Below are 25,129 nucleotides of genomic sequence, written 5' to 3'. Positions count from 1 at the left end.
CGCGCCGCCGTCCGCCGTCCGCCGTCCGCCGCCCGCCGCCCGCCGCCGGCCACTCGATTCCGACTCGGAACCGTCTGGGGTCGCAGCACCTTCGCTCTCCTCTCGCGCCATGGCCGAGCCCAGCAGCGCGGGCCCAGCGTCTTCCGCCAGCACCGAGCTGCAGTACGCGCAGTACGACGGCGCAAAAGAAGAGCAGTACCTCCCTGCCATCCGCCAGCTGATCTCAAAGGACCTCTCCGAGCCCTACAGCATCTATGTGTACCGCTACTTTCTGTACCAGTGGGGGGATCTGTGTTTCATGGTGCGTCTACCTCTACCTCTGCGTCTACCTCTACCTCTGCGTCTACCTCTACCTCTGCGTCTACCTCTACCTCTACCTCTACCTCTACCTCTACCTCTACCTCTACCTCTACCTCTACCTCTACCTCTACCTCTACCTCTACCTCTACCTCTACCTCTACCTCTACCTCTACCTCTACCTCTACCTCTACCTCTACCTCTACCTCTACCTCTACCTCTACCTCTACCTCTACCTCTACCTCTACCTCTACCTCTACCTCTACCTACCACCACGTCCATGCACGTCGAGCTACCCACCCAGACACACGGACTCTCTCGTCGCACACTACCACAAACTAACTTCCCAGGCCCTAGACAAGGACCAGCACCTCATCGGCGTCATCATATCCAAGCTGGAGCCCCACCGCTCCGGCACCTACCGCGGCTACATCGCCATGCTGGCCGTGCAGGAGTCGCACCGGGGCCGTGGCATCGCCTCGCAGCTCGTCACAAACGCCATGGACGCCATGGCCGCCCGCGACGCGGACGAAATCGTCCTCGAGACGGAAATCACAAACACGGCCTCCCTCAAGCTCTACGAGCGCTTGGGCTTCCTGAGGAGCAAGAAGCTGCATCGCTACTACCTGAACGGGAATGCCGCCTATCGACTGATTCTGTACCTGAAGGAGGGCACTGCGCTGAAGAGGCCCGAGGCTGCACATGGGCACGACATGCCACTGGGCATGCCAATCGACGACGCTGCCATCTCTTGAATTCGACGAATCGTCTCTTGACCTTGGACGTGACATGACGGGTATGACGAGAACTCGATGACGCACAACACCCGTATAGCGTGTCCCAGTAGAACATGTTCCACACCGCGACAACAAAAACAACGACTACACATCATGGCGGCCATTTGCAATACGACATCTCCCTTAGCTATACCCCGCTGTGGCATGCCACACATGCCGCATACAATACAAGAAACCCGTGACGGCTGACATCCCTGCCAGCCACGCATCACAAATGTCTATCAACAAACGTCTATCAACAAACGTCTTGCTGGCCCGTCCGCACCGACGTTGCCCGTCCTACTGCGCCACCCTCACCCAGTACCCCATGTCACTCCACCTCTTGTCACTCCGAAGACCCTCCCCAAGTGGCAAGAAGATGATCGTTCGCACCCCGCTGACGTCCTGCAGCAGTGCACATGGCCGTGAGTGTCTAGCCCAGGTTGATGTGCACGTCCGACAACCCCTTCTCTCTTGGCTCACACCGGAAAGCTTGTGTTCATCGAGCAAATAGCTAAGAAAACGTCAGCAACATTAGTTAGCGAATGAACACCTGCCTACCTGAGAATGCATGTCTCACAGCTCGGCGCCATTTGCTCGTACCTGCTGATGTTTCCCATGTCGACGTACTTGACAAGCTCATTCAATAGCGACACGAGTAGCTCGTCAGGAATCTGCGCGTCTCTCTTCAAGTCGTACGACTGATAATCATCCCAGCTCGAGGTACCGTAGCCGTCCTTGCTGCCGACCCAGAGCGCAACAGGATGCTTGAAGAAAGCTTTCAACGCCTTCAGATCACGGTTTTGTAGAACAGACGAAGCCGTTCGCCCCTCATGGCAGGTCTCTGGTCTCGCAGAAAGAGACGGAGGAACCCCTCCGCTGATCTTGCCGAGACGCACAAGCCTCCACCGTGTGTCCGCGTGAGACTCCACGTCAAGGCTCGGAGCTGTGGACGGGTATGCAGGCCTCCCTGTTGAAGGTACAGAACCGAACCCCACCTTGCCAAACTGTATGTCTGCGCGCATCCAATCAGGCATCCTTGGCGTAGCCACTGCTTTTCGCGCCCGAGGTTGGGAACCCCACACCTGCTCGGTCCAAGTCTCCTTGTATTCACTTCGACTGGGTTGAGCTCGAGTTTTGGGACCTGCTGTTCCAGCCGCAGTGTTCGACTGAGCGGAGCCTCGTCCTAGCTGTTTGTCAGTGCTGGGAGATAACGAGGCCTGCACCAGGGCTGAAGCTCGGTCAAGGTCAACTCGTGCGCGCTTCCAGACACTGGGAGCCGTATTCTCAACCCCCTTGCGTTTCAGCGTCGAAGAGCTTGCAACAGGCTGCACTTGAGAAACGCCCAAGGGTGTGTTGTTGGATCCCGTCTTGTTGAGCGGCTCTGCTACAGGCGGTACTGGCTCGTACAAGTCGCGGTCCGGGTCGGCTTCGAGAGGCGTGGCGGAGATCAAACGGGCTCGAGCTGGGTTCATGGCCGCAGGACCAGCTGGTGACTGCTGGCTTCTAGCTGGCTGTGTACTGCTGGACGAGGCTCGAACCGAGCTTACCGTCGAGGCTGTAGGGTTCTGTTTCCAGGGCTGCGTGTCATTCTGTACATCAGTGACAGCCTGTATCAGCTTTTCGTATCTAGCGGCCTTTGTCCTCAGGCCGTTTGGCCCATCCACTCGAGACTTCAGCTCGACATGCTGCTGTTTGTGGGCGAGCAAGGCTCGAACCTCGGAAACCAAGCCACCGAGCCCTTGAGAGCCTTTGAGCTCGTCCAGCGTGTCCCGAATCGTACGGAGATCTGAGACAAACTTCTCAAGCTCTCGAAGCCCGCCCGCTTTGTCGATAAGCGTCTTCGTCGCGTGCATTTGAGAGATCAAAGCTTGCAATCCGCCAGCTTCTCTTATGAGTGGCCTGAGCACGTCGGCCTCAAGGGCTTTCGCTCTCAGGCCGTCGTGGCCAGCTTCTGCTTGCAGCTGGTCGATGGAGACATTCTGAATTTCAGTGGGAGAGAAGCCCCGTATCACCTCACTGTACGCGGAGGCTAGGTCTTGCATATCGCTGTGCTGACGCTCGAGCCTTTTGAAACGGTCATTGAGTGCGGAGTACTCCAAGGTGGATAGCTGCAGCTCACCTGCAACGGTGTTAGTCAAGAAGTGGCACGTTTTGGTAGGCAAGACTTACTGCGCAGTGAGCTGACCGTCTCCTGCTGCTCGTGGATCTCGCCGTCTTCTAGTATGTCTGATGTATCTTCGATCAGCGGCGGTGGTGAAGATGAATGCTCTACCTTGGCGAATGGGGCCTTGGGCAAGGCACCGCTCAACTTGTTGGCCTCCACCGGTAGTGGGGCAGGAATGGTGCAGTCAGTATCCATGACGGGCTTTAGATAGCTGTCGTTGCAATCCTCCCAGTGTTTTTGCTGCGGAAGTGAGCGGAGATGGTAAGGTTTCGGTCGTGGAGGTGAAGGTGGAAGCTTTCAGTGTTTACATGCCTGATCAAAATGGCAAGATGGGCGACCACGACACACGCGTGATTTTCTTCTCGAGTCCGAGAAGAAAGCGCAGTGCAGTCTACGGTTTCCCAATATCTGGTTGTCAAGCTCTCTTATTTCCGTGCGTTCCTCTCTTTTCTTTACCGTACGCGGTGAAAAGGGCGTTCCCGCTCAATTGCCACCTGCCACGTCTCTCTCATCTGGAGATACGCAGCACAGAATAAGTGTTTGTGCGAAAAAAAGAAGAATCATGCGTGTAAAAAATCATTGGGACTAAGTGCTACGAAAATATAACTGGTGTGGAGTGTGTGGTTATCATGTACAACGAAGATCCTTCGATTGAATTCACGGCGACTGATTGAGAGCTTCTTTATGTCAACAGCTCGAGATCTGGACAACGCCTCCTTTGTTGCTTGCTCACAATTGTGTCTTAGATCTGGCATATGTTGCGCTTTAATCCGTATACGGGCAATTGCGCATCTTTAGGCTGTGTTCCCGAACCCACTTGCATGCTGACATAGATCACACCCAGAGTCATTGCGGCGTGCTGTAGATGAACGAGTGGTTAAGTTTTTTGAAGTCCATGGTGAAGGTGGAGTGAAGGTCTAGCTTGACGAACGAAGATAAGACGCAGATGGAGCCGACTAGCGTCCGCTGCCTACTGCAGTGCTATTTCCGCCGCTCATCCTCCACAACACACTGACTTCATCTTACCTACAATCCCCTTTCTATTCAAATCGAAATGAGCAGTCTCCAAAAGCGATCGGGTTGGTTGTGCTTGGTATCAGCGCCTCCACCGAATGTGCTTGATGTAGGGGACGAACAGCTTACGATGATCGCGTGATCAAGAGATAACCGACTCTCCACATGTCAAATAAAGGCTTGTGTACCATCAATATACGGCCAAGATGTCTTTACGGGTCCTTGCCGTTGCTGACTGTGTCTGCCAAGATGCAGTAGTGCAAATCCCATTTGGCTGGTGTGTGTCGTGTGGGGGCCAAAACTGGGCGCCTTATTTGAGTTCGTTTACGGCGCAGCCTTGTAAGTCACAACACTCTGGAAATTCTCCATCAATCTCTCATGAGACCTATCTGATTCAAAGAAGCTTATAGTTCCTAAAGGACAGACCGCGCACACATTGGCCAGCTCGACTTTGCGGCCTCATCTTTCTTCGCAAGGCTGAGCAAGGCTGAATATCATCTGTCTACGACAGTAACATGCGGCTACCGCAACGCTTTAAGCGAGTACCTAATCAAGAGCCAGGAGAAGAACAAGACATCATATTACCGGCATATCCATCGCAGACCAAGATGGACGTTAACAATAATGTAGAGACCTACCACAGTAGCAGCTGGGAACCCATGCGTACAGATACGGAGTACACAGCGGGGGCATACACTACCGTTGGGCTCCCTATCACCCACCACAAGACCTGGGTCGAACATCTGGAAGAATACGAGCATCGGCGTTTTGGGACAGGAATACTATCCTTTCTCTACAACAACTTCGTAGCTGGATGGCGGGCTGGATTACTCCGTGCCTTCCTGTTCAGTCTGGCAGCTCTCGCCCTCAACATTTCCATATTCCTCTGGTTGTTTCTCGAGTACGGTCCCGTGAGAGGTAATGGTACGATAAACACATCGAACTGTGATGAGGTTGGGAACTTGGAGACAGGAATAAAAGTAGGGTTAAACGTCGTCTCCACGTTGATCTTGGGCGCTTCGACCTATGCGATGCAGGGTACAACAGCACCCACAAGAGAAGAAGTGGACAGCGCTCACTCGAAAGGCAAATGGCTTGAGATAGGAACGCAAAGTTGGCGGAACCTGATATATGTGAGCAAAAGGCACGCATCCATCTGGAGTATTTTGGCCATTACCAGTCTACCACTTCATCTTGTGTAGGTACTTACATCACAGACTCCGAACACATGCTGACTGAAGCCGAGGTTCAATGCCGTCTTCTTCACTACCACAGAGACCTATCAATACGCAGTAGCCGTGGTAGACCAAGGTTTCCTACAGAACGCGGAATTCCAGGCCACGTCCGAAAACTCCTCACCCACGCTTCCTCAATTCGAACGCTTTGTGTGGAACGGAAACTGTGACGGCAATGATTGTTCCTGGGATATCAACAACGATGGTTTAGTCCGTCAGCTCCTTGACGATGTGAGAGACTCGAGCCGCGCCCAAGCCTACAAGCGACTGGAACGTCCAGAGTGCATTGAGAGCTACACAGAAGGATTCATGCAAAAGTACAGCGACGTGGTCGTAGTTTCAAACATCACACAGGTAGACACTCCAGTCTTGTGGACGCGCTACTCTCAGAGAAATTTGAGCAAGGACAAGAAAGATACAAACCAGGATCCATTCCATTGGGTGTGCCACGATATGCTCAAGAACTCTGTCGAAGGACCCGATCGTTGTAGCAGAGGATTTGCCAAGAAGCATATCAAGCCTGAGCAGTGGACAGTTTACGGCCACCCTGTGGATTACTGCTTCGCCCGTGTCGAGCCAGAACTTTGCCATTTGCAGTATAATGCTTATATTATGCTTGCCGTTGTCGTCTTCAGTGTCATCAAAGTATTGGCAATCGCTTTCCTCGTCGTTACCCATCCAAAGGGAGACTTTTTGCGCACCATGGGCGACGCGATCACATCATTTTTGAAGAAGCAGGACGAAACTACCAAGGACATGTGTCTCGTTTCTTCAGCTCAAATTCGAAAACAGGGTTTCCAATCGCCTTACTCTCCACAAACTTTTACCAACGCTCGGCCTCGATGGTGGACTGGAGCCAACACAACAGAATTTTTCTCTACGATTGGCATCTCCGCAGGCTATGTGGTCATCCTTAGCAGCACACTGTATTGGGCCATCTCTGAAACGGATGGTACGGCTTTTGACAGCGGCCTTGGACGACCGAACATACAGTCACTCGCCAATCTGAGGCCCGACAACACAAAATCGTCCACAATTGTACCGACCATCCTTACTGCCAACATTCCACAGGTCGGCTTCTCGCTGCTCTATGTATTCTACACAAACATCTGGAGCAAGCTGTTGATTGCGTACGAGTTCGACCGACTCACCAGAGTTCAGAAGGGTCTGAGGGTTAGTGAGCGTTCTAAAGGTCAACAACGCGCCAGTCACTTCTTCACGCTGCCTACAAGATATGCTCTCCCGCTCATGGCGGTCAGTGCGGCGCTGCATTATTTGTGTTCGCAGAGCCTCTTCATGGCCCGTTTCGATGGAATGAGAGACGGCAATATTGATCCTCAAGATCAGATGGTCAGGCTGGGATACAGTGCTACTGGAATGATTGCGCTGATCTCAGTCAACTTCGCTATGATGGTGGTTACAATCTGCGTAGCTGGCTTCCGGCGGCTTAGTACAGGGCTAGGGGAGATGTCAATGAGTGTCGTCATCAGCGCAGCCTGTCATATCAAGCGACCAGAGTATGAGCCGTGGCTACAGGCGGTCCAATGGGGAGACGTAAGTGGCGGCATTGGCGAGATGGAGGGTGGCCAAGATATACGACATTGCGCTTTCACATCTCTATCCGCAGAGCGACCCATTGAAGGGCATATATACCGCTAGAGGCGTTGTGTAGAGGGAATCTGCATGTGGAATCTCAGTAGGGATAAGCCCTCACCTCGTCTTCCCTCCCCAAATCCAATCCTTCTTCCACTTGTTTCTCATGCATCGCGTCCAGATAATTGAGTAGAACATCCGCATATTGCGCCTTTCCTTTGTACTTACTCACATCATCACCCCAACTTCGTATCGCGCTCGCAAGTCTCCCTGGAACATACGGCTCCTTGCAGATCTCAGTGACTGGATGGAAGTAGGTCCGAATCGTGAAAACAATGCCTCCCGATTTTGGGAGTCTGCTGCCGTCAGCAAATGTGCAAATTGGATGAAATGCACTCAACGTACCTTCTCAGACTCTGTCTTTCACTCCTGAAATAAATATTGCCAACCCCCTCGGTGGTATCTGCACTCGCCCAATTGATACCCTCTTCGTCCTCTGAACCCAGACTCTCGCTCCACGCCAAATTATCATCGACCTGAATGAAGTAGTTGTTCCTCAGCACAGGCTTCTCGGGTTGAAGTCGTTTAAACATGTTCAGCATGCCCTTTTCCAATTTCTCCTTATACTGCGGCACGTCGCCACTGGTGTGAATTTCAGACAAGGGCATACCGAACTTGTCTTGCAGACGCCAGAAACCAGCGAGCAGAATGGCGCCCGCGAGGAGGTAGTACTGTCCGTCTGGCCGTTCGATCATGATGGCCAAGTCATCCTGAACTAAGCGTGCGCAGGTTTGCATGGGATCTTCGTCTGCGAGGCAGGAGGCGATATCGAACACCTCCCCGGTCTCGGCATTCTTCACGCCCTTCCCGCCTCCTTGTAATGGCTCGAATAGTGTCGGATATCGCTCTGGTAGGTACCCGCATAGTTCCTCGAGCAGCTCAACCGCCGCGTCCCATGCTTCAGGCGCCGTCTTGCAGCACTTCTCCCCGCGCGCAGCAATGCGAGAGGCTTTCGTAGAGTGGTACTTCAGATACCCGTTATCAAGCTCGATCCATTCGTCCCATTCCATGGTGCGCAAACCCATGGTAATATTATACCTAGGCCCATAGCGGAAAGGGCGATAAGGGAGTGGTTTTGTGGTGTGGACAGACCAGGATGGATAAGGCTTGGCGGTTGGGCGGCGGAAGAGGGAGGGTGTCCATACTGGAGATATTAGTATGTGTAGCACTTCATGAGAGAACGTGATTCTAAATACCTCCAGGGGCTCGATCTACGGCTCTAAGCGGCAAGCGTTTCTCGAGACGTGGTGTGCTTGGAGTTGTGGTGGAAAGGCGTTTCCGGAAACGGAGTCGATTGAGGGATGTGGCGGCCAACCATAGCACTATCATAGTAGCAATACCGACGTATAGTATGAGTTTCGGCCTGATTTTGAAGTCTCGCCATGCTGCATCGAGGGTTGCTTGTCCTATGCGCTTAACCTCATCGACAAGCTCGTCAATGTGCCTTCGCCTTTGTACGGATGAGATAGACATCCTTCTAACACCCAGAACTCAGAAAGCCTCTGTAAAAAATGTTCGAACTCTGTGAGCGCTTCACGAAGTGTTCATCGGAAACCTGGAGTGTATACAACGAAGATGAGGAATCAGCCTATTTTATATGGGAGCAAGATAGACATTTTCCTATTATCTTGCGTAGTTTCGTATGCATGAACGTTGCGATAACGCTCCTGATCGATCACAGGAATTGTGGGGTTCACCCCAGTGTCGTCAGTGCCTCTTTATCTGGTCCGTACTACCCCCACCTAGTTAGCGTAGTTTGTACTATGGGTCCCTATCGACATGTTTCTATCGCCATGATAGGCTTAAGCACCTGGACATGCAAGTGTTGCAGCCATCCTTCCTATTCTGAAGCCCAAGGTGATCACGGGCTCGCACCGTTGAACCCTAGCTGCAACCATCACAGCGCCACCCTTGCCCTCAATTCTTCCAATAAAGAATCAGTATCGAATGTGTACCTTTACTGAGATGCCAATCTATGCATCCTGAGCTTTCTCACCCGGGCTCTTTCGTTGCAGCAAACAGTACTGTCCCCACTTTCTGCGGAGTTGTTGCGGAACGAAGGGCAAGTCGGGTATCCACAGCAGACGGCCTAAGAAGTGTGTTTGTGTGACATCAAGGAACGGTTCACACTTGAGCTTCTCCCAGCGTTCTGTATCTGCAATGTAATCTGGCTCAAGAGCCGTCGATGCCACCCCCGGGAGACTGGAATCAACGAGGAATTCGCAATGCTCGATACTAGTCTGCGTACTGTCAGCGAAAGGGTTGCAAGACGTTGTCGTAAGCCTACATATTTGCCAGGGTCCTCGAGGTTTTCATCGTTCATGCCAGAGGGAATAAGCCATGTACCAGGAAACAAGCCAAAGCCACCTGCATTGGCTTCGCTAAACTCGCCAGGTAGCAATCCTGAGAATTCGCTCTTGATGAATTTGGGTCGAACACGGTCCGGTAGGAGATACGACGAGGGGAAACGATACCACTCTTTGCCCAGACACACGTTGTCGCCAGGCTTGCTCACTCCTGCCTGATGTAATGGCTTGTACACCTTCAAAGGTGCTGGGTAAGCCGTAAGGGTACCGATAGTTCGAAGCACGCCCACGTCGAAGGCCAACAACAACGGTATGCTGACGATGGCAAGCTTCACCTGCGGGGGAACTTTACTGACCCAACGGCTTGGGTCTGTCGATCCCAGATTCGCAAGTAGTATGTGCAGCGCAATGGCTGCATTCAATGCCAATGCTGGGTAAGCTGGATACATGAACCTTTCTTCTTTATGAGGCTGAAACGTGAAGATGCTGAGCCATAGATAAAAGGGGCTCACGAAAACAATGCTTCGCAGCAGAGTCTGCTTAGAGACAGAGTTTTGCAGAAGCAGGTGCTGGATGAGAACCAGTGGCAGAGCTCCTAGTGCCAAGAAGAACCAGATGTTGAAATTCAAGGCAAGGTTGCGGATGTAGAAATGCCACGGCTCAACACCGTAGATATCAGGTCCTCTGCTCCCACTACTGAAAACATTGTACATGACAATGTTCCATGGCACGCATGTAATGGCCTTGTAGAAAAACGTCTCCAAGGCCATTTGCAAAGCCTGTAAAGTGTGAGCATTTTCCTGATAGAATTTGGCCTAACCCTACCAAAACAAGGAGTGACCGAACAAAGCCGTCGGCAAGCCGTGTGATGCATTCAACAACTTCACCAGTAAGGGACACCAGAAATACTTCTTCAGCCACAAAGGGGAGCACAAGAGCACCTGCGAAAGGCCATCCCAGTATCGCTCCGATACCAAACCACATTATGCCCTGAGCGGTCCTGATGCCACCAGTCCAGTCCATGAAGGCAGAGAATCCCAGCATCGTCATGTACATGGCAAAGCTGGACGGTAGGTAGGCCGGTGCAGCATGGTACATGCCCGGGCTGAATACCATGACAAAGATGAAGAAGAGGGCTACGCGAGGATTGAACGTTTTTGCAACCACCGAGTAGAGACGGGTTTGGCACAGAGCGCAGACAACGGCCAGGAAGGTACGCAGAAAGTAGAACTCGGCAGTCTTTGACCTAGCAAAACCCAGGAACCGAAGTGGCATCATTCCCAGCTTGATGACAAGCGAGTGTATGCCAGTGTATGTCCAGCTGCGGATGGCATACTCAGGGGAGTACTCCCATGTCTGCAGGCCATAGCCGTGGTTCAGGTAGTGTGTGGGCTCCCAGTAGTTGAAGACTTCGTCGCAGTCCTGAATCGGTGCGAAGAAGGCAGCTACAACATTGGCGGCAGCGAATATGTAGAAGGCGATGATGGGCTCAAGTTCGTGGGGAGGCTTCTGAGCCTGCACAGGTGGTCTGGGGGCGATGGGAACCCCCTGCCTTGGTGGAGGTGGAGGTGGAGGAGGAGGCATCGTATCGTTTGTCTGAGGACAAATGGTCAGTCTGAATGCTCTTGCAAGACAGAAATCGACTGTCTCAATGCTGTCGTCTGACGCGTATGATGAGAGAGCAGATACTCTGTATGGCCAGCAAGACTCACAACGCGCACGGTGGAGGTCAATGGCTCTACAAGAACGTTGCTGAACCGTGAAGGAGCTACCCTTGACTAGCTGGCCGCAGATGCCGTCACCGGCGCGATCTCCCAAATTCCGTAGGGCTGCGGCGCGAGCAAGGGGTGGCTCTTGCCAAGCGACGCTACTCGGTGGATCCGCATCAGTTCAAAAATGGCAACGTTTCTACGCTCACCAGAACATATCACCGCACGCATTAAGCAGACGGGTGCAAACCGCAGTTACTGCCACAGCAGCAAACAACGCGTGCTTTCAAAAGACTGTAGAGAATCCAGCCATGTCTGATTCTCAGGAACCGCCAGCTAAGAGGGCGCGGCTGGAGGCGGACGCTCCTTTTACTGGAGTATCCTCGCTCGACGCGCCAGGCTCGCCAGTCGATGACTTGGACGACGACTTCTACGACACTACGCCTGTCAAGCCTGCGGCTCTCTCTTCTGCACCACATGATGGACCTTCGGCATCGCTCACCGCGACTGCACCTGCTCCATCGAGCTTCTCGTTGCCAGGACTCGGCTCTCTGGGCGACACCGCCGTCACACAGCCTGCTGCTGAGATCGACGCAGACGTGGTCATGGGCACTGCAGCGCATGACGAAGGCGAGCTCAAAGCTGAGGAGGCCTTCTATCATGATGCGAGCGCAGTCGAGCCGCCTGTGGCCAATCAGCTGCAGGCTCTCGACGAGGCTCCACAGCACGGTAAGCCGTTGCGTCCTGAGCTGCATGCTGCGTCCCTGACACCTGCGCAAGATGCCGCTGAAACCACTTCTACTACAGCACCTGTCCTCGACGACGGAAAGATACCGAAGGAGTCGGCACCGGCCGTCAACGCCCCAGTCGAGCAGGAGCCCAGTGTTGTCGCTGCACCTGCCACAGAAGCTTCAGAGCCCACAGCAGACGAGAGCAAAGCCGAGTTTCTTCGCATTGGTGAACAGAACAAGGACAACAAAGAGGCTGAGTGGCAGCTCGACTCGGATGCTTCAGATTCATCTTCGGACTCGTCGAGCTCAGATGACAGCTCAGACAACGATGCAGACGATGGAGAGCTCATGGACCCAGAGGAAATGGTCCGCCTGTTGATGGCAGAGTCCGCTGACGATGCCGGCGCTACCGGCAAAGCCAAAGTGAAGACTTTGAACGAGCTTGACGAACAATACGAGAAACCAGACATCACGGTCACCAACGAAACACAGATCACAGAGCTAGGCAAGGTCGAGGCTGTTGTCGATAACCTCGTCCTGGTGCGAGCCAAAATCTCTGGCGATTACCAGGTGCTCGAGTCGGGATCGGCGCTGTGTCTCCAGAACTTTACCATCATTGGGAAGATCTCCGAGCAAATCGGTCGTGTTGAGGAGCCGAGGTACTCGATTGGCTTCAACGACCCTGCTGAAATCACAGCCCTAGGTATTGCCAAAGACACGCCCATCTACTACGTCGACGCACACTCGACTTTTGTCTTCACCGAACCTTTGCGCAAGCAGAAGCACACCGACGCATCGAACCTTCACGATGAAGAAACGAACGAAGTAGAGTTTTCAGACGACGAGGCAGAGGCAGAGTTCAAGCGACAGCAAAAGCAGGCGAAAAAGGCCAGGCAAGAAGCGAAGAACGAGCCAGAGCCGGAGCAGAAGCCAATACCCACCGGTCCAAGGGGACACGTCGACAAGCCTGTGTCCTACTTCCCGGCAGCCAACGAGTATCAGGGTGGTGGGCTCAAGTACAGCGACGATGAGGACGAAGACCTGGGTATGTACAAGCCGTTGGCAAGACCAAGTCACTTTGAGGAAATCGTCGGACAGGGTGCTCCACTCGAAGATCGCAGCCACGTCCGCAGGGGCATGATGCGAGGCCGAGGCGGATGGGGCGACCGCGGCCGGGGCTTCCGTGGACGAGGTAATTTCGGCGGCCGCGGCGACTTCGCTGGCGGACGTGGTGACTTTGGTGGTGGTCGAGGCGGGAGAGGAGATGCTAGAGGTGGGCGAGGTGACCGAGGAGGCGGCGATCGCGGAGGACGTGGCAACAAACAAGCTGACAGAGGCCGACCTCAAAACCAACATCAAGACAACCGTCAGATGAGCGTGCCCCGACCTGATAACGGATCCGCCACGTCGGCTTCACCTGCTCGTCAGCAAGAGCATCAGCAGTCTTCTCAGCCTCAGCACTCTCCACCTGCGAAGAGCAAGAACAAGAACCGAAAGCAGCGACAGCGGGAGAAGCGCGAACGCGAGGCACAGGAGAAACAACAACACCAGCAGCAACAGAATCAGCAGCAACAGAATCAGCAGCAACAGAATCAGCAGCAACAGAATCAGCATCAACACAATCAGCATCAGACCAATCAGTATCAACACAACCAGCAACAACACAACCAGCAGCAACACAATCAGCAGCAGAAGCCACAGCAGCAGGCACAGAAACCACGGCAGCAGCATGCTTCGCCCGTACCCTCTGGAGCTTCCCACGCTAGTTCTTACGCAAATAACAGCAGCACCGGCTGGCCGACACAGTACCCACAGCCAGCGGTGCCAGCGGCTTCGTACTCTCCAGCTCCACCACCAGCCACTGCAGCCTCGTATGCGAATCCGGCACCGTATGCTCAGCAAGCTGCGGCGCAGGCTCAGCCCAGCCAGCAGGCGAATTGGGCTGCATGGGCGCAGTGGTTTCAGGTGGTTGGGGCTATGAGCCAGCAAGGAGGGCAGGCACAGCAGCCTGCAGCACCGGCCCAGGCGCAGCCGTATGCGCACCCGCAGGCACCGACGCCTGCACCCCTACCACCGCCACCACCGCAGCCTCAGGCTCAGTACGGCTACCCACAAGCATGGCAGTATCCGCAGAACGCTGCACCAGCGGCGAACACCAACAGCCAACAGGCGAACGCTCAAGCTGGAGCTCAGTCTTTGCAAGACATTCTTCGCGCGCTCGGAGGTGGTGGCGGTGGCGGTGGCGGTGGCAGTGGCGGTGGCGGACAGAGGTAGCGGGCTGGTTTGCGATGATGGTAGGATTACATTCGATTGTTGGAAAGATGTGTATGTACGATTATGCTGGATAGGTGTTTAAGATGCGGTCACGTTTGAAGACATGCGTAGATTAGACATGAGATTCCTCGATGGCACGATGTGTGTAGAACGCCCGTGTCCCAGTCTACACTGTGCCATGGAGAGTGAGATGGTCTACACTGTGCCATGGAGAGTAAGATGGTCTACACTGTGCCATGGAGAGTAAGATGGTCTACACTGTGCCATGGAGAGTGAGATGGTCTACACTGTGCCATGGAGAGTGAGATGGTCTACACTGTGCCATGGAGAGTGAGATGGTGGGAGCTAATGCGGAAAGCCGAAGCCAACATGCAAGCGCTGGGAGGGAGCGCCTTGTTTATCATGTTGGCGAAGGATTCGTGAGACGTAAGCCGCTGGTTGCCGCGTGCGATTCCGTGCATGTCTGCGTGCGTGCGTGCATGGGTGCATGCTCTCCGTGTGGACTTGGTCACCAGAGGGGATGACGACGAGACAGCTTTGCTTTCGGATGGGTGCAACAGGAAACCCACGAGTGCACATCAAGGCTTTGTTTCACTGCGTGTCTCTCTTTGCCCGCTCGATGTTGCAAGACACGGAAAGGATGCGTTGTTGGCGTCATCTCGCAGACGCACAGGCGGCCGTAGCGGGGGGGGGGAGGGGCGCCACAATGGCTGTGCGCGGAGAGCGGGGGTGCCTGTCGCAGCTCCAAACCAACGATGCGCTGTGTGGGCGGATGTGGGAAGCAGAGCGTCAGACGGCCGACAGCTGCTGCTCAGCTGCTTCCGGCGAGTCTGAGCCGGCGACGTGACGCGCGCGTGTGTGTGGCCACGACGGCGCACCAGACACCGTGGAGGCGCACTTTCGGGCGGTGTTGCAGGCGGGAGACGAGCGAGGATGCCGGTGGGTGGAGGATAGATCCCCGGGTGCCAGGGGCGCATTCGGGCTCGAGACAGGCAGGTGGGTGGGCATCCGCAGCCCGGCTGCAGTGGAGCTGCTCGCCGAATGTGCAGCCCTCCCTCTTCGACACGACCCTGCCGCTGTTTGTGACCGCTGCCGCCACGCACCGCCAGCACTGCCAGCACCGCCAGCACCGCCAGCACCGCCTGCACCGCCAGCACCGCCTGCACCGCCAGCACTGCCAGGCGCCTCCTCTGCGCCGCTGCCCCCGCCCGCCCGCCCGCCCGCCTGGTCTTGGCCTTGTCCCGCTCCGCCCCATGTGCACATCGTCGCGGCGCCGCGCCTCGATGAAGCAGCCGTCCTAGGCCCACCTGCGCAAGCAGCCCTCGACCACGGCCCCAGCAACCGCCCTCGCCATCGCCCTCGCACTCGCCCTCGCCCTCGCCCCCGCCCCCACCGCCCACCTCCCACAGGCGCGTCGCGTCTGGCAGCGCCGCCGACCCCGCCGCGAGGATGACGAGGCCCGACACCTCCCTCAACCGGCATGGCAGCATCGAGAGCTCGTGGAGCTCGCGCTCCGGCGACACGGTACGGCCTTACGGGCGCCAGGGCTCTCTGCGCGGCACGCCCGTCACAGTGAAGACGACAAAGGACCCCAACGCACCGTACGTATACTCTTGCTGCAGCTCCACGCGCATTGCTTTTCTTGCCACGGGCTGTGAGCGCCAGGTCTGTGCGCGGACAGCTGCGCGGACAGCTGCGCGACCTGCGCCATCTGCGCGACCCACCCCTCCCTCTCCGCCTCGCGCGTTCCGCCCCTGCGAGCACCGGTTGGCCGTGTTTCTTGCGCTTGCCCAACAAGCAACCGCCACCGAGACCGGCCTTCATTCCCGAGACGGCCCATCATGCGCAACTCGTGTCTCGGCCTCTCTCCCCGTAGTCGCAGAGCCAGACATGCATCGACTCCCCCACGAACCTCTGCTGACACTGTGAGGCAGCGTCGAAAAGGAGCCCGACATATCGCCCACCACAATCCCTCCAGCGCCTCCCCCAAAAGACCCGCAGCATCAGCCTCGCAAGCCTCCTGTCTGGGAGGGCCCCATCTCCCACGATTTCCGCGACTACCGAAAGGACCTGGCCGTGCTGCAGACCTCGGGCGGAAGGGTGCCGTCTATATCGCGCAACCCGCCGACTGCTTCGAGCGCAAACTCCAATCCACCCTGGGCATCCTCAGCTCCCAATGGTGGTACCAACATGGCGAACAATGTCTGGAGCAGCTTCTTCAACGATTCCGACAACGACGACGTCGCTCAGCTCTCCCCCGGCTTCGCTCCGTCCGGTGGCAACGCTAGGGAAGATGCCATGGGATTTCCGAGAGACGATCGAAGGCCTTCGGTGGCAAGCGCCATGACGGTTAGCAGCACCGGCTCCAAGTCGAGTTTCAGCAGGGGATTCCACAAGAAGCTGCAGAATGTGTTTGGTGAAGACTTTCCTGGTGAGGGTCGCCAAAACTCAGACACGAGCTTGAACAATGCAAGGTCCAACATCACAGAGACGCAGTCGCTGCACGCACCTCGCAATCGTGGCAACTCCCTGAACAACACATTTGGCAGTGGCGCTTACAGCTCCAGGCCCACTTCCCCCACCAGCTCGCGCCCACGGACACCACAACCCTCGTCGGAAGTCACGCCTTGGGAATTCCAAGATTCTCAGGTAAGTTCTTCCGCGAAGAAAGCACGCCTGTGCTCAGCGTTTGCCTTTGCTACCTGCCCCACTCGCGGCGTCACGGCAGCGCTCCGGAGCCGTGTGTCACTGACCTTCCTAGGATGCTGCCTCCTCGACCGAGAACGGACGCAGAAGATCTTCGGAGCAAACGTTGACAAAGCCCGGCCACCGCGCACACAAGATCACTTCGAGGCTGCCGGGGCATCGACACCACCGCAGCAAGGAGGAAAACAAGACTGCGCCTGATAGTCGCGGAGACATCAGCGCCACATACCCTCTACGGCCGGCCACCAGTCGCGAGGATTCAACCTACAGCGTCCGCCGGGTCCAACAGCAACAACCGTCGGCCCTGAGTTCCGCTTTCGCTTCCAAGACAAGCCTGGCACCACGCCCACCAAGCCCAACGCCCAGTACCTATTCTGAAATGACACAACACTCCGTTGCCCAACAATCACAATCGCCTAGCACCAGCAAAGGACCTGGCCGATTCTTCGCACGCTTGCGTGGAAAAGAAAAGACAGAGAACCACCCAGCTGTAGACCATCTCAAGAACATGCCTGCGGCCTCGTCACAGATCTCCCTTGCGCCTTCGATGAACGGTCCGCCATCAACGCGTGTAGATCCCAATCAACCCTCGTTCATATCCAGAAAGAAATCTACGTTCGATCAGTTGAAGGGCCCAAGCCATACGGTCAAGGATGGCAAGAAAGAGCACAGGCGTCTGCCGTTCAAGTCTTCGGACAAGCGCGCCATGTCACATGCGGAACCGAAAGGAAAAGATCCAAACGATGCGAAAGCGGACGCTGTGGGCAATGAAGCCATGTGGTTCCTGGACACGAAGCTCGACGACATGAGCGGTATTGTGAATCCTCAACAGCCCCCGATGACGCCTCCTACTGGCGACGTGCAGCATGTGGCTCTCGCTGGAGACGACGAACCGGGGCCAAAAGACGACACATGGGATGCACCTGACTCTTGGGCTGTGAAGAGGCTTGACGAACTTCGGGAACAGTCACTGGATGAACCCGAGGTAGCGGCGAGGGAGCAGAATGACACGAAGACATACTGCTTGCGCATATTCAGGGCTGACTCCACGTTTGCAACCTTATCTGCTACACTCAATACCACCGTTGCGGAGATCATCCAGATTCTCGGTAAGAAGACAGTGCTTCAGGACGAGTTGGACAATTACCATATCGTGATGCGAAAACATGACACCTCGCGGCAGCTGGAATCAAACGAACGACCGCTGCTCATACAGAAACGCCTTTTGGAGCAGGCTGGATACTCGGACGCGGATCGCCTGGAAGATGTTGGGCGAGAAGATAACAGCTACCTGTGCAGGTTTACGTTCTTGCCAGCCAAGATGAGTGGTTTCTCTAGCCTGGAGAAGGACCCAGGGTTCAAGCAAATGCAAAAGTTCAGCCACATCGATCTACAGGGCAAGAACCTAATCACCATCCCCATCACCCTTTACCAGAAAGCCACCGAGATCATCTCCCTCAACCTGTCGCGCAACCTTTCTCTCGACGTGCCGAAGGACTTCATCCAAGCTTGTACGAACCTCAGGGAGATCAAATACACGAGCAACGATGCCAGACGATTACCTCCCAGTCTGAGCATGGCAAGTCGCCTTACCATGCTCGATATATCCAACAACTGCCTTCAAACTCTCGATAGGGCAGAGCTGCACAAGCTGCAGAGTCTGCAAGGTCTTCGACTGTCAAACAACGGCTTGACGTCTCTGCCATCCTACTTCGGGCAGTATCGTGCGCTTCGGAGCCTGAATCTCAGTTCCAACTCTTTGACCGAGTTTCCTGATTTCTTGTGCGAAGTGCGCACGCTTGTGGACCTCGACATCAGTTTCAACTCGATATCTAGTCTTCCGAAGATTGGACAATTGACTTGTTTAGAACGTCTGTGGGCCACTAACAACAAGCTATCCGGCAGTTTCCCTCCGACGCTCAGCAACCTGGTCAACCTCCGAGAGGTGGATGTCCGTTTCAACGCTCTTGACAGCATGGATGTCATGTCACAACTGCCCCGTCTCGAATTTCTCATGATCGGACACAACTCGATATCTGCTTTCGAGGGTTGCTTCCCCAAGATCCGTGTTCTGCACATGAATCACAATCCTGTCACACGTTTTGGATTGAGCGGACCTGTACCCTCCTTGACTGTGTTGAATCTCGCATCCGCGAAGCTGGCTCAGCTGCCCGAGGATCTGTTCCAGAAGCTCACAGGCCTCACAAAATTAATCCTGGACAAGAACCACTTCACCTCGCTTTCAAACAACATTGGCAGATTGTACAGGTTAGAGCACTTGAGTGTTGCTCGAAACTCATTAGACGAGCTGCCAGCTGAGATTGGACGTCTTGTAGAGCTACGTTATCTAGACGTGCGAGAGAACAACCTCGGGCGACTCCCTCCTGAGCTTTGGTACGCACGAAGACTGGAGACTCTCAACGTATCCTCGAACGTGCTATACGCCTTTCCGAAACCAAGCGCAGCGCCACCTCAAGAAGCCAACAGCGGCATACAGTTGGATGGGTCACATTCATTATCGACCCCGGGCCCAGCTGCAAGTCCAAGCTACGAGGAGCTTGGCAAATTGGAGGACTTTCAACATCGACGCCCTAGTCAGGCATCAGGTGGCTATCTTAGTTCAGGCACTTCGCCAGCGTCCTCGACTCGAAAAGGATCGATGGCCTCGTTCAATACAGCCAGCACAGCACGCAAGCCATCAGCTGTAACCCGTGTGCCCACTGAAGGTACCGTTACATCGACAATGACTCGCAAAGACTCAAGCCTTTCGAGCAGACTGGTCACGACCTTTGCTGGCTCTTTGCGACATCTCTTCCTCGCTGACAACAGGCTCGAGGACAATGTGTTTGACGAGCTATGCCTGCTGCCTGAGCTGAGGATCGTGAACCTGGCCTACAATCTGATCTACGACATACCTCCACGCACGATTCGAAGGTGGCAGCATCTTGCGGAGCTCTATCTCTCGGGCAACGACCTGACTTCGTTGCCATCGGAGGATTTGGAAGAGGTCGGCTCGCTCAAAGTGCTTCACATCAACAACAACAAGTTCCAAGTGCTGCCTGCCGAGCTTGGCAAAGTTGCACAGCTTGCGGTTCTGGATGTTGCGAGCAACTCGCTAAAATACAACGTCTCTAATTGGCCATACGACTGGAATTGGAACTGGAACCACAAGCTGAGATATCTCAACCTATCAGGCAACAAGCGACTTGAAATCAAACCTAGTGGCTCGTACAGTGGAAGCGGAGCGGCTATGCGGGAAGGCCGAGACTTGACCGACTTCACTGCCCTGGTTAGTCTTCGAGTCCTCGGGTTGATGGACGTTACCATGATGATCCCATCTGTACCTGAGCAGACGGAAGACAGGAGAGTGCGAACAGCAGGGTCTGCTGTAGGCACCATGGCCTACGGAATGGCGGATAGCCTAGGTCGGACAGAGCACATCTCGACCATGGACATGGTTGTACCTCGCTTCCGCAGCCACGATGACGAACAAGTGCTGGGTTTGTTTGATGCCCAGCCTCTTGCTGGGGGAGGGTCAAAGATTGCTAAATTCTTATATGATAACTTCAAGAATCGATTCGCTGACGAACTGGACCGATTGCGACCGAACGAAAATCCAGTTGATGCTCTACGACGGACCTACTTGGGGCTCAACAAAGAGCTAGCTACATCGGCTTCCCAGTCTCTGGACAAGAACGCTTACACACCGCCGACGCAGCCTAGAGGCGCTGTCCCTGAGCTCGGAGACGACGACTTGACCTCTGGTTGTGTGGCCACGGTTATGTACCTGAAGGAGATGGAGCTCTACATTTCCAACGTCGGCGATGCGCAAGCGCTGCTGATCCGATCAGAGGGTGGTCACAAGATTCTCACACGAAAGCACGATCCTGCCGAGCCTAGCGAGCGAGCCAGGATCAGAGAAGCTGGCGGTTTCGTCTCGCGTCAAGGCAAGCTGAACGACGTCCTTGAAGTATCCCGAGCTTTCGGTTACGTGCAGATGTCGCCCTCCGTCATCGCTTCGCCGCACATACTCAATCTTACCTTGGGCGACACCGATGAGATGATCCTGGTAGCTTCCCGGGAACTGTGGGAATACCTAACCCCTGACTTTGCCGTCGATGTGGCACGATCTGAGCGTAACGATCTTATGCGAGCTGCCCAAAAGCTTCGAGATCTCGCCATTGCGTTTGGTGCTACCAACAAGATTCATGTCATGCTGCTTGGGGTTAGCGACCTGAAAAGCAAACAGCGAGCCCGCTTCCGCACACACAGCATGTCTATGGGACCTTCAGGCTCACCGGACGACTTTCTCGTCGGTCGCAGGCCAGGCAAAAGGGCCAGAAACATGGTTGGCGATTCTAAGCTTGCTCGGCTGGATCAGGAAGTGGATGCACCAACTGGTGAAGTCAGCTTAGTGTTTACTGACATCAAGAGCTCGACTTTGCTTTGGGAGACATATCCCATTGCTATGAGATCTGCAATCAAGATGCATAATGAGCTCATGCGTCGACAGCTACGCATCATCGGTGGGTACGAGGTCAAGACTGAAGGCGACGCATTCATGGTTGCCTTCCGAACAGTGACGTCTGCCTTGCTCTGGTGCTTCACAATTCAAAGCCAACTATTGGAAGTGCAGTGGCCGCAAGAGATTCTGAACAGCGTGAATGGGCAAGAGGTGGTTGACCCTGATGGCAATGTCATCTTCCGTGGCCTATCAGTCCGCATGGGTATTCATTGGGGACGGCCGGTGTGCGAAGTTGATCCAGTCACCAAACGCATGGATTATTTCGGGCCCATGGTGAACCGAGCGTCACGAATATCGTCTGTAGCCGATGGAGGGCAGATAACGGTGTCCTCCGATTTCATCGCTGAGATTCAACGTCTGCTCGAGACACACATCGAGGGTGATCGCAGTAACTCGACCGGCTCCGAAGAAGCTTTCGGTGACGACGTGCATAGCCAGCTTATCAGGCAGGAACTACGATCCCTAAGCAGCCAAGGCTTCGAGGTCAAAGACCTTGGTGAAAGGCGCCTCAAGGGTCTCGAGAATCCCGAGTATATCTACCTCATGTACCCACACTCGCTAGCCAGTCGCCTCGTCGTGCAGCGCCAACTTGAGCAACAAGCTGCATCGTCAACACAAGAGTCTTCAATGGGTCAAAAGATGCCAGGCAGCCAGCTTACAATCGACACGGAAGATGTATGGGATCTCTGGAACATTAGTCTGCGCCTGGAAATGCTCTGCAGTGCACTTGAGAATCCTGGGAGTTCGGAGCTCAAGGCGCCTGAGACGGCACTTTTGGAGCGTATGAAGAATAGGGGTGGCGAGATCACGGACCGGTTCTTGATCAACTTTGTTGAACATCAGATCAGCAGAATCGAGGTATGTGTTCTTCTGACTCGAACAGTGAGAGTTCAACTGACCGTTGTTGCAGTCTTGTGCTACTACCCTCGCGCTGAGGCACATGATGCGACCAATGGGTTCTGCTCCATTGCTCCAGCAGGCTTGTCATATGGGTGACATATTCTCTGAGCTCGAAGCAAAACTGAAGCGTCTCGAGCAGTTCGAGCAAGAAGCCATGGCGGACATGGCGCCTTCATGAGCACATACGTACCACCGCAACCACCTATCCACAACACTACGTCAACGAGTACGCTGACGCACGACGATCACGACACACACAAATACGCATACTGCCTCCCCTACCTAATGAGCATCTCCGTGCTCGCCAACTCGAATCGGCTCGAGCTCGAGCTCTGTACCATCACATCACTATTTTGTACTGCCCTGGTGGCATCACCATCAGGCCTGCGGATGGCATTCTGGGGGCAACGGGACGGTATAATGGGAACTTTAGGCGTTCGGGGCCCGCTGCTTTAGGGCATCGCGGTCAAAGTTTCTGCACACTCTGGTCGCTGTGGTTTATCCTTGGGCTACATACAGAACGGAGGCACTCTCTTATCACGGTTTTCTTACGGCCACTGCATTTCAGTAGTTCCTGTTGTGTCGAGTCTTAGGGCTTTGTCGGCTGGGTTGCTAGTTAGCAAGCAGATCCTTTCGATTACAATTACTGCCTCCAGCCTTGAGGGTCTGAGACCAGCTAGAAAGAGCTACCCCACTTGTCATCAACGACGTCACCAAGCTACCCCACAAACATTACCAATCGATAGCTGCACTCGCACTCCACCTACATGCAATCCTTGTCCATCTTTTCCAGAGCTTCCACGCACCTTTCTCTAGCTATCCCAACCAAAGCTGTTATTGCAACTTCCAAATCAACCTCAGTAATCAAAGCCACCATGTCGACATCATCCTTCCCACCACCAGAGCTCCGCGAGATACTGAAAGAGGTGGCGACGCTCCTCAAAGACCGCAAGGAGACAGTATCTGTCGCGGAAACAGTGAGCACAGCCCCTTCTCCCCTCGCCTGGACTGGACCTCCCCAATTCTCCACTCACACAACTCCAGGCAGCAGGCGGGCTGATATCCGCCTCTCTCCTCTCCTTCCCCGGCGCCTCGGGCTTCTACAAGGGCGGCCTGACGCTGTATACCCTCGAGGCGCGCAAAGCGTTTGTCGGCTGGACCGACGCAGATACACAGAACTACAAAGGGCCGACGCCAGACATTGTGACCAAGCTTGCCGATAACACGAGGAAGGTGCTGGGAAGCACGTACACGGTCAGTGAGAGCGGTACTGCAGGCCCGACGGGCGGGAATACGCGGAATAGAACGCCCGGGTATGTCGCGCTGGCTGTGAGCAAGGAGACTGGGACCGTGACAAGAGAGGTGGAGACGGGGAGTCAGGACCGGGAGGCGAACATGGTGCGGTTCGCGGTGGAGGGACTGAAGCTGGTGAGGGATGTTATCAGGCGGAGTGTGGGTGCGAGTGCTGGCGAGGGAACAAAGGACGAGAGGGCGAATACAGGTGCGGATGTGCAGGAGGAGGAGAATGTGAAGCTTGTACCTGGAGATCAAGGCGAGAGCGGCGAGGTTGCCGTCGGTGCCCTAGCGAGCTGAAAGTTGTGAAGAAAACCAGACATTCGAGGCGTTGACGCCGTATTCGATCTTCTGGTCTGTGAATGTATTACTCTTCCCATCCATGTCCCGTCGGTGAGTTGGTCGAAAGCATCGCTACCAGCCTACCAACATCTAGATTGGTACACACACACACACACACACCAGCACGACATGCTCAGTGCCTACATTTCCCAGCTCCCCCCGCCAACAAACCCTTCTTCCAGCCCGCTTCGCTACTACAGAGCCAGAGGCACGTCTCCACACCACACCACCCAACAGCAGCGAGGAGCTAGCCCACACATGGCCCATCCAGGATGTCAGGATGTCAGGATGTCAGGATCGCAGGATGTCAGGATGTCAGGATCGCAAGACCGCAGCATTCCAACGCAGCGCACCGAAGCCCAGCCCAGCCCAGCCCAGTCCAGTCCAGTCCAGTCCAGGACTTCTGTTCTCCCAACCCCATGTGTCTCTCGCCACGCTCCCCTCCATCGACACCGCGACGCGATGCGATGCACGCGGACTTCCCGCCGCCGCCGTCTACGCACTCGACGACTATTCTCGACGCGCTGCCTAGCCTGCGATACTATCGTGGACAGACTGGGGCTAGGGCTGGGGCTGGGGCTGGGGCTGGGGCTGGGGCTGGGGCTGCTCAGTGGGATGTCTGTGGGATGTCTGTGGGATGTCTGTGGTGTGCAGACTAGATTAGACAAGATTAGACAAGACAAGACAAGACAAGACAAGACAAGACAAGACAAGACAAGACAAGACAAGACAAGATGCAGAGAAAGAGGTATCTGCAGAGAGGGCCTGCAACGCTAGTGCGTGTGGAACTCGAGGAGGAAAGGAAGCGGGGGGGGGGGGGGTGGAGATGTATTTGTTTGCCTGTTTGTTTCAAGGCGGGGAGGTGGGAGGAGTGCGCGGTGCAGTCTGCAGTTCGCCGTGTGCTGGGGGGGATTTGCGCGGGGCGTCTCGGTCGTGGGATTGGGGGATGTCTGCTTTTCTCGTGGGTGCGCAGGGGTTCGTTGGGTGTTAGGTTGTGTTTGGGCTTTGGGGTTTGTGTGTGTGTGTGTGTGTGTGTGTGTGTGTGTGTGTGTGTGTGTGTGTGTGTGTGTGTGTGTGTGTGTGTGTGTGTGTGTGTGTGTGTGTGTGTGTGTGTGTGTGTGTGTGTGTGTGTGTGTGTGTGTGTGTGTGTGGGCTATCTGTCGAGATGTGGGTGAGGTTGGTTGATAGAGATGCTGCAAAG

The 25,129-nt window shown here is 55.0% G+C and overlaps 8 protein-coding genes across 9 annotated transcripts, besides 15 other annotated features; 5 read left to right on the top strand and 3 right to left on the bottom strand.

Annotated features, from left to right (window-relative positions):
- Window positions 1-4: 4 nt before the first annotated feature.
- Window positions 5-45: a tandem repeat.
- Window positions 46-109: 64 nt separating this feature from the next.
- Window positions 110-1,090, top strand: EKO05_0000338 (N-terminal methionine N(alpha)-acetyltransferase NatC; the record flags this gene model as incomplete). 2 transcript variants are annotated; one of them, XM_059635412.1, is made up of 2 exons in its annotated part: window positions 110-301; window positions 648-1,090. In XM_059635412.1, 2 exons carry the CDS (start codon window positions 110-112, stop codon window positions 1,050-1,052), a joined length of 597 nt encoding a protein of 198 aa, XP_059491395.1. The 2 variants fall into 2 exon arrangements, with proteins under 2 accessions (XP_059491395.1, XP_059491394.1); XM_059635411.1 differs by having other exon boundaries at window positions 110-1,090.
- Window positions 307-565: a tandem repeat.
- A 540-nt stretch (window positions 1,091-1,630) lies between the features above and the next one.
- Window positions 1,631-3,435, bottom strand: EKO05_0000337 (uncharacterized protein; the record flags this gene model as incomplete). The annotated part of the gene is made up of 2 exons (XM_038936876.2): window positions 1,631-3,195; window positions 3,246-3,435. 2 exons carry the CDS (start codon window positions 3,433-3,435, stop codon window positions 1,631-1,633), a joined length of 1,755 nt encoding a protein of 584 aa, XP_038802881.2.
- A 1,427-nt stretch (window positions 3,436-4,862) lies between these two features.
- On the top strand, window positions 4,863-7,148 carry EKO05_0000336 (uncharacterized protein; the record flags this gene model as incomplete). The annotated part of the gene is made up of 2 exons (XM_038937036.2): window positions 4,863-5,452; window positions 5,501-7,148. 2 exons carry the CDS (start codon window positions 4,863-4,865, stop codon window positions 7,146-7,148), a joined length of 2,238 nt encoding a protein of 745 aa, XP_038802880.2.
- Window positions 7,149-7,182: 34 nt separating this feature from the next.
- Window positions 7,183-8,152, bottom strand: EKO05_0000335 (Dextrin dextranase; the record flags this gene model as incomplete). The annotated part of the gene is made up of 2 exons (XM_038936500.2): window positions 7,183-7,438; window positions 7,488-8,152. The coding sequence occupies 2 exons, from the start codon at window positions 8,150-8,152 to the stop codon at window positions 7,183-7,185; spliced, it is 921 nt and encodes a 306-aa protein (XP_038802879.2).
- A 963-nt stretch (window positions 8,153-9,115) lies between these two features.
- On the bottom strand, window positions 9,116-11,032 carry EKO05_0000334 (Dextrin dextranase; the record flags this gene model as incomplete). Its single annotated transcript, XM_038936585.1, has 3 exons — window positions 9,116-9,382; window positions 9,430-10,227; window positions 10,274-11,032. 3 exons carry the CDS (start codon window positions 11,030-11,032, stop codon window positions 9,116-9,118), a joined length of 1,824 nt encoding a protein of 607 aa, XP_038802878.1.
- Window positions 11,004-11,029: a tandem repeat.
- Window positions 11,033-11,468: 436 nt separating the features above from the next.
- On the top strand, window positions 11,469-14,162 carry EKO05_0000333 (uncharacterized protein; the record flags this gene model as incomplete). Its single annotated transcript, XM_059635410.1, has 2 exons — window positions 11,469-11,886; window positions 11,938-14,162. The coding sequence occupies 2 exons, from the start codon at window positions 11,469-11,471 to the stop codon at window positions 14,160-14,162; spliced, it is 2,643 nt and encodes an 880-aa protein (XP_059491393.1).
- Window positions 13,313-13,348: a tandem repeat.
- Window positions 14,115-14,152: a tandem repeat.
- Window positions 14,163-14,605: 443 nt separating the features above from the next.
- Window positions 14,606-14,653: a tandem repeat.
- Window positions 14,654-15,254: 601 nt separating this feature from the next.
- Window positions 15,255-15,343: a tandem repeat.
- A 22-nt stretch (window positions 15,344-15,365) lies between these two features.
- Window positions 15,366-15,387: a tandem repeat.
- A 117-nt stretch (window positions 15,388-15,504) lies between these two features.
- Window positions 15,505-15,551: a tandem repeat.
- A 60-nt stretch (window positions 15,552-15,611) lies between these two features.
- Window positions 15,612-22,471, top strand: EKO05_0000332 (Adenylate cyclase; the record flags this gene model as incomplete). Its single annotated transcript, XM_038936596.1, has 4 exons — window positions 15,612-15,763; window positions 16,097-16,811; window positions 16,924-22,251; window positions 22,304-22,471. The coding sequence occupies 4 exons, from the start codon at window positions 15,612-15,614 to the stop codon at window positions 22,469-22,471; spliced, it is 6,363 nt and encodes a 2,120-aa protein (XP_038802875.1).
- Window positions 22,472-23,168: 697 nt separating this feature from the next.
- Window positions 23,169-23,886, top strand: EKO05_0000331 (uncharacterized protein; the record flags this gene model as incomplete). Its single annotated transcript, XM_038936950.1, has 2 exons — window positions 23,169-23,270; window positions 23,338-23,886. 2 exons carry the CDS (start codon window positions 23,169-23,171, stop codon window positions 23,884-23,886), a joined length of 651 nt encoding a protein of 216 aa, XP_038802874.1.
- A 142-nt stretch (window positions 23,887-24,028) lies between these two features.
- Window positions 24,029-24,058: a tandem repeat.
- Window positions 24,059-24,196: 138 nt separating this feature from the next.
- Window positions 24,197-24,250: a tandem repeat.
- Window positions 24,251-24,287: 37 nt separating this feature from the next.
- Window positions 24,288-24,326: a tandem repeat.
- A 157-nt stretch (window positions 24,327-24,483) lies between these two features.
- Window positions 24,484-24,534: a tandem repeat.
- Window positions 24,535-24,590: 56 nt separating this feature from the next.
- Window positions 24,591-24,663: a tandem repeat.
- Window positions 24,664-24,941: 278 nt separating this feature from the next.
- Window positions 24,942-25,079: a tandem repeat.
- Between the last annotated feature and the right edge of the window lie 50 nt (window positions 25,080-25,129).

The sequence above is a fragment of the Ascochyta rabiei genome, chromosome 1 (genome assembly GCF_004011695.2).
Source record: "Ascochyta rabiei chromosome 1, complete sequence".
Classification (NCBI taxonomy): domain Eukaryota; kingdom Fungi; phylum Ascomycota; class Dothideomycetes; order Pleosporales; family Didymellaceae; genus Ascochyta; species Ascochyta rabiei.
This window is presented reverse-complemented; position numbering and strand designations above follow the sequence as displayed.